The sequence below is a fragment of the Octopus bimaculoides genome, chromosome 4 (genome assembly GCF_001194135.2).
Source record: "Octopus bimaculoides isolate UCB-OBI-ISO-001 chromosome 4, ASM119413v2, whole genome shotgun sequence".
Classification (NCBI taxonomy): Eukaryota; Metazoa; Mollusca; class Cephalopoda; order Octopoda; family Octopodidae; genus Octopus; species Octopus bimaculoides.
The window spans coordinates 92,456,431-92,462,864 of NC_068984.1; the positions used below are offsets into that span (position 1 = coordinate 92,456,431).

General features: G+C 34.8%; 1 protein-coding gene across 1 annotated transcript in view; it reads right to left on the bottom strand.

The window, feature by feature from the left end:
• LOC106869755 (E3 ubiquitin-protein ligase RNF113A-like) overlaps positions 1–6,434 on the bottom strand; it is a 53,915-nt gene that overhangs the window by 1,040 nt on the left and 46,441 nt on the right. The window contains exon 8 of the mRNA XM_014915621.2: positions 5,050–5,156. Coding sequence (XP_014771107.2) covers positions 5,050–5,156 — 107 coding nt within the window. The remainder of the gene's footprint in view (positions 1–5,049; positions 5,157–6,434) is intronic.

Consider the following 6,434-nt stretch of genomic DNA (forward strand, 5'->3'; position numbering starts at 1 on the left):
ACACTCAAAAACCTCGCACCCATACACACGCATGCAAAAAAAATTATAGGGCTAAAGCAAAATACAGAAGAAAGTGTGAAAAAGCTATAAGGTTAAAACGTGTCTTTATGTGCATAGTTTCACATGCATGCACATACATCTATATATGCACATATCTGCACACATTCATAAGTGTGCACATATATGGAACCTTATATGTTTTAACCTTATAGCTTTCTCACACTTTCTTCTGTATTTTGCTTAGCCCTATAATCTTTTTTCTGTGCGTGTGTATGGGTGCGAGATTGTTGAGTGCATGTGTGTGTAGGGGTGTGTATGCGGGTATACAGTTCTCAGGGGCTCAGTTCTCAGTCCCCTCTTATTCATAGTCTTCCAGGCCATAACAGAGGAATTTAAAAACTGGCTGTCTGTGGGAACTACTATATACTGATGACTTCACTCTTACAGCAGATTCTATAGCAGAATCAGAAAAGAAATTCCAGGTGTGAAAGCAAAACCTGGAACCAAAGAGCCTTGAAGTTAATCTAGTGAAGACCAAAGTTGTTGTTAGCAAGAAAGCAGATAAGAGTCTCTTTCCATCAGGGAAATGGCCTTGATTACTATGTAGGAAAGGTGCTGGAAGAAATTCCATTTGTTGCACCTAGTGCAAGCTATGGATACAGGAGATGCAGTGGAATCACAGGTAGGTTAATACAAAAAGTCATCTTTGTATGTGGCAGATGTGCAAGAACAATAAACACTAAAGACACATGGGAATTAGACTCTCTCAAACGTTCAGGAGGTTGCCTCGAGTTAGTAGATAGTTTCTGTTACCTAGGTAACCAAATTAATAGTAGTGGAGGATGTTCTGAAAGTATTGTTCATAGAATAAAAATAGGATGGAGGAAGTTCAGAGAATTACTATCTCTGTTGGCAACAAAAGGATTATTTCCAACTGAGAGGCAGATTGTACAATGCTTGTGTACAAACAGCTATACTCCATGGTAGTGTGACCTGGACCCTGAATGCAGAAGACATGCACAGACTAGAGAGGAATTAAGGTATTATACACTACTTGATGTGCAACATCAATGTGTATGTACCACAAAGTATAAATGTGCTGAGAGAAGAGTTGGGCATAATAAGAATTAGATGCAGTATGCAAGAGGGAAGACTAAGTTGGTTTGAACATGTGATGTGTATGAATGAAGACAGTTGTATAAAGAAGTGTCGATCACTGAAAGTGGATGGCACCTGTGGAAAGAGGGTACCCAGGAAAACATAGGATGAAGTAGTGAGAGCAGATTTCAAGATGTTGGGTCTTGTGGAGGAGATGATAATGAACCAAGATATCTGGTGATATGAGGTTCTTGAGAAGACCTGCTCACCTCAACAAAACTGAGTTCTAGAAGCATTGTGCATTCCATTGACATGTAACATTAAATTTTTCACACATCCTACTAAATCTCCACTTCTCCTCTTCCTCACATCTCTTTTTCATGCATTATGCTAATCTCTCCCTCCCCACTCTTGCAGCCCAATCCTGTCCTCCATGCCCTGCCAACAGTATCATTGCTATCTTGTCGTCCCCTCCTTTATACCCAGGTTTCACAGTCACTGCACCCCTGTCCTTTCTACAGTCATGTGAACTCCCTACTCATGCACTCAGGGCAATCCTCTACCATCCCTTTGATTATTCATATCCTCCTACCTGGAGAGTATACCCTGACACATCACCACCATCTCTCTTGCTTTCTCTTTCTCTCACTCTCTCCTTCTAACTGGGGTAACCATGTATCTCCTCTAGAGCAAGACACCTGTTTCCATACCTCTGTCATATTCTATCCTCTTAACACCTGGCACAGAGCCACCTCTCTCAATACCACCCCCTTTCAAAGAATCTTTGTCTTTGCAAATTACTTGGTGACTTCACTGGTGCTAGTGCCATGCAAAAAGCACCCAATTCAGTCTGTAAAGTGGTTGGCATCTGGAAGGGCATCCAGCCATAAAAATCATGCCAAAGCAGACTTTACTAGTGTGGGTACCACATAAAAAACACCCAGTATACTCTGTAGAGTGGTTGACATTAAGAAGGATATCCTGCTGTAAAAACCATGTCAAAATGGACCTCGCCAGTGCTGTTGCCACTTTCTGAGAACCATATCATGCACTTCAAAGCAGTTCTTAAACATATGTGGTTTGGAGTGACAGCCTGAGTATACTGTACACTTCCCACTACTCAGTCTATACCATTATGCCTACTGGTTAGTCCCAGGCCAACTCTCATTTGGAAGTATATGATGAAAGGTATTCCAGTCATAACCATCCCATCTTTTTAGAAGTATGTTTTTTCCCCTTTCCCAAGAAGATAGGCTATAATTCAAATAGGCTATAATTCAAATAGGTTTTGCAACTACAGCATGATGGTTGCTGTTTCTTTGCATTTATCACTGGTAATGTATATCCCAGTACAATGTTTGGGGTTCATAGAATCTGTTGATGCTGCAAGATATTTTTGTATGTGTTTTTAATGCTTGTCTGGACTGACTGGGAGATATGGTTTTTTTTTTAAATGTTGTAGTGGTATTCTGGATTGTTGTAGATATGTCTAGGGGTGGTTGTACAGGTAGTCCTTGCTTTTTAGTATGTTTTGCAAGTGGTCTGTGTGCAGCATGGCAAGATGCAATTAAAGATTTGTGATGAAGAGATTGGGCAGAACTCACATAATTCATGATGAATCTTATGTATTGTTTGTACTTTACTGTTATTTCTTTTGGTCAAATGCAATTTCTGTGAGTATTCTAAGTATGTTAATGTGTTGTTTTGCTTCTTTACTAAGTGATCTGAAAGTACTGTGAATGTTGTAGAAATATTGAATAGAACTCATAATAATTTTATCTTTTATGCATGTCATATGTCTATGTCATTGATTTTTCTGGTTGTTTATATTTAATTTCTGCTATTGCTTTTAGGAAGAGAGACAATAGAATTGGTAGATGTTACAGAAAGTTAATTATTATTAAAGTTAGGTTACTAGGTGACTGATGTAGGGTTGAAATAATTAAGCAAATTTTCCTGGAAAGTGGTGGAAAAATGTGATGAAATCTGTATATGTGGTTCTGTGCAAACTTTGCAGACAGTTGTTACAAGGTCAGAACCTCTCTCCTCACTTACACAATCCAAACCAAATTAAGTAAGAGATACATGGCAAAAAATTAAAATGTTGATCAATTCTAACTCATTTTCTTGAACATTTGTGAATTCCATATATCACCTTCAACTAACACACAATTTCTGTAAATCAAATCTCTCACCCTTTTTATCTATAGCCAATTTCTGCTATCTAGGTTATGTTCTCTATTCAAACTACAACAGCTGAGAGATTAATCTACATATCATGTGATGTCTGCACGTAATATGTAGATTCTTTTCTCAACTGGACATCAGAAACGAGTTCTAAGTTTCCTTCCCTCCTCACACCTCTAAATAAATCTGCTGCACCTACCACATTCTGAATTCTTCCAACCAACAACAACTCTTTGGCCTTATCTCTTCTGGTATCAAGTACAAATATCTCTCTCCCTTCATCTCTGAAGCCATTGTCCTAAGTGACTGCCATGTTTAAAACCCTTCTCAGCTCCTACACTCATTCACACTGATGGTGTTGATGCAGAGACTAAATAGACTGAAATTTTAACTGTCTACTACAATTAGTTTCTTTTCTTTACATAAACTCCTGACTGGCACACAGATACTGAAAAAATCCCTAATTATTTTCTCACTTTTAAATGTCTAGCTCAAGCAAATCATCACCATCTCTACATCAGCCAACTAGTGCCTTACCATAACTATTCTCATACATTAATTGTAATAAAAAAAATATTAATGTAATGCAAAAATAAAGTATAATAAATTTAGACAGATGTTATTATCTCTGCCTCAGCAAAGGCAGAGGTATTGTTTTCAGCTGTGTTTGTTCGTCTGCTTGTCCATGAACAAGATGTCTCAAGAACTGCTGGATGGATTCAGATAAAACTTTCAGGGATGTTTGGCCTTGTGGCTGGCACAAACTGATTAGATTTTGGAATCCATCCAGTACTGGACAAGGATTCTGGATTATTTGTTATATTTACTTTACATGATTACGATCTTACGTTCACTTTCAAGTCTTTTTTAGTTATCCCCCTTTAGGCTGTTTCCAAAGTTTTATTTTCATTTCTCTATTATTAATTTTATTCGTGTCTCTATCCTTAGTAGAAACTGATGGACAAAGAAATCAAACTGCATAAACAAATGGCAGCAAAACTGTTCAGAAATTAAATAACACTAACATTTTTATAATATATATATTATATATACATATTAACACTTTACAGTATATTTACATTATATACATACATCTATACATCGATCTAAAACAACAGGAATACTAAAGGAAGGCCACAATTTAAGAGAAAACTAAAAGGTCTCATGCTGCGCATTTAAAAATTCCGGCGTAGAACTTATTATTATTACCTCTACCTTTGAAACTCTTTTGAATGGTGAATTTGTTAACTTTGGCTTGTATTAGATAAGGATAAACTATTTATTACTGTTACTAAATTTTCTACAGCCACCTTCACATTCTACAACTATCATTAGGATTGATCAGGTATTGGACAAGGATTCTGGATTATTTTTCCATTTTTTTTACTTCATTTTTGAGAGCGGTCGGGTTCATTTTTAGTATTCTCATTTGTGAGAACGGTCGAGTTTATTTCAGATATTCTCATTTTAAAAATCATCAGTGCTAATCATTGAGAGGACGTCGGTGTTGCCTTAGTGGAGGTTTGTGCTCTCTGAGTGCTCTTGTTTGATTATATGTTTAGTACTATACTTTATAATGTGGTGACCCAGCATATCTATAGTCCAATGCCTGAAACTAGTAAAAAGGAAAGGAAAAATGAGAGAAAACAATCCCAAAACGGAGCAGCTTCATTTTTTTATGATGAAATTTACCATTCATTCTATTTTAATCACTTTAAACCCTCTGAAACTGAAAAAAACAAGCAAAATTTGCAAGATTCATACCTTTTGCAGGATTAAACACACCATTTGTCTGTTCATTGCATACAAAACAACGTTGGGATTTCTTGTAACGTGTTAATGCACATTTCTCACAAAAGTAGTGTTTACATCTACAAAAGAATTATTATTTTTAACAAACTAAAACAAATATTAAAGAGAACATTTTATAACAGTAATAAAATTAATGATAATAACTATGTTGACAATAATAAGAGAGGAGGGTGGTGGTAGTGGTGATGATGAGGAACTTTTAAGCATTTTATCAGAAACCTATGATTTAATAATATATTCAGCACTAGCTTAGTTAAATAAGCAAAGTTAAATAATATCAGTTTTACTCAGTAGTAAGATAAGTGATATCTAGAAATTTCCTACATATTTAGTACAAGTAGAATTATTTGAAAAAGTTTTAGTTTTGATAAATAAGAACTTATCAAACTAAAACAATATTGAAAAGAATTGTCTAATGGGTCAGATTTTTATATTTTTACCATATTTATATTCGATTACAAAATAAAACTTAAGAAGCTACTTTTATATTCAAATTACATATTCATGTATTGAATATCAGTACTATGCAACAATTGATCACATATGCAAGAATACATTTAATTTATGAATATATAATGAAAGTATCAATCTGATAAATTATAAAGCAAAAGAGTTTGAGTTAAGTGGATAAACAGAGAAGACACTAAAATAATAGCAACATGGAACCAAATTATTTCAAGAATTGCAGACACCCTCATAATAATTGTTAGTTACAATGATCAAAATGTGTAAAAATATACATTTTTCTTGTTTCAAAATTAAATCAATGCAAAACTGATCACATCATATTCAACATTTTAATTATTTTCCCTTTAAAAAAAATTCATAACAATTTTTTAAAATTATTTTCCAAAAGAGAGGAGGGTGGTGGTAGTGGTGATTTTCATAACATAACATAACAATTAAAGATTTCAAAGCTGAATATGTAAGTTGTAGAAAGTTTTAAAATACATTAGTAAAAAGATATAGAGTTGCGTGAATAAACTAACTATTAAAACAAGAATAGAATCCAAAACGGAATTTATAAAGGAAGTAAACCAATTGAGCAAATTAAAAAAAGAATTAAAATGTGTGTGTATGTGTGTGTGTGTGTGTGTGTGTGTGGTAGAAATCTACGGATGCGAAAACACACAAAACGGAGAGAATAAAACAAATATGGACAACTTGTTCAGAAACACCCGCGAGTGGGGAACAGTTCTCAAAAATAGCCCCAATTGTTTTTCCCCAAAAATTCCTATGTCCTCAGAATCTACATAGTCCAAGGTATACTTGTAGAGAATTTCATTAAAATATATCCATTTTCTTGAAAGTTAAGATGAATTGAAGTGGACTTTGGT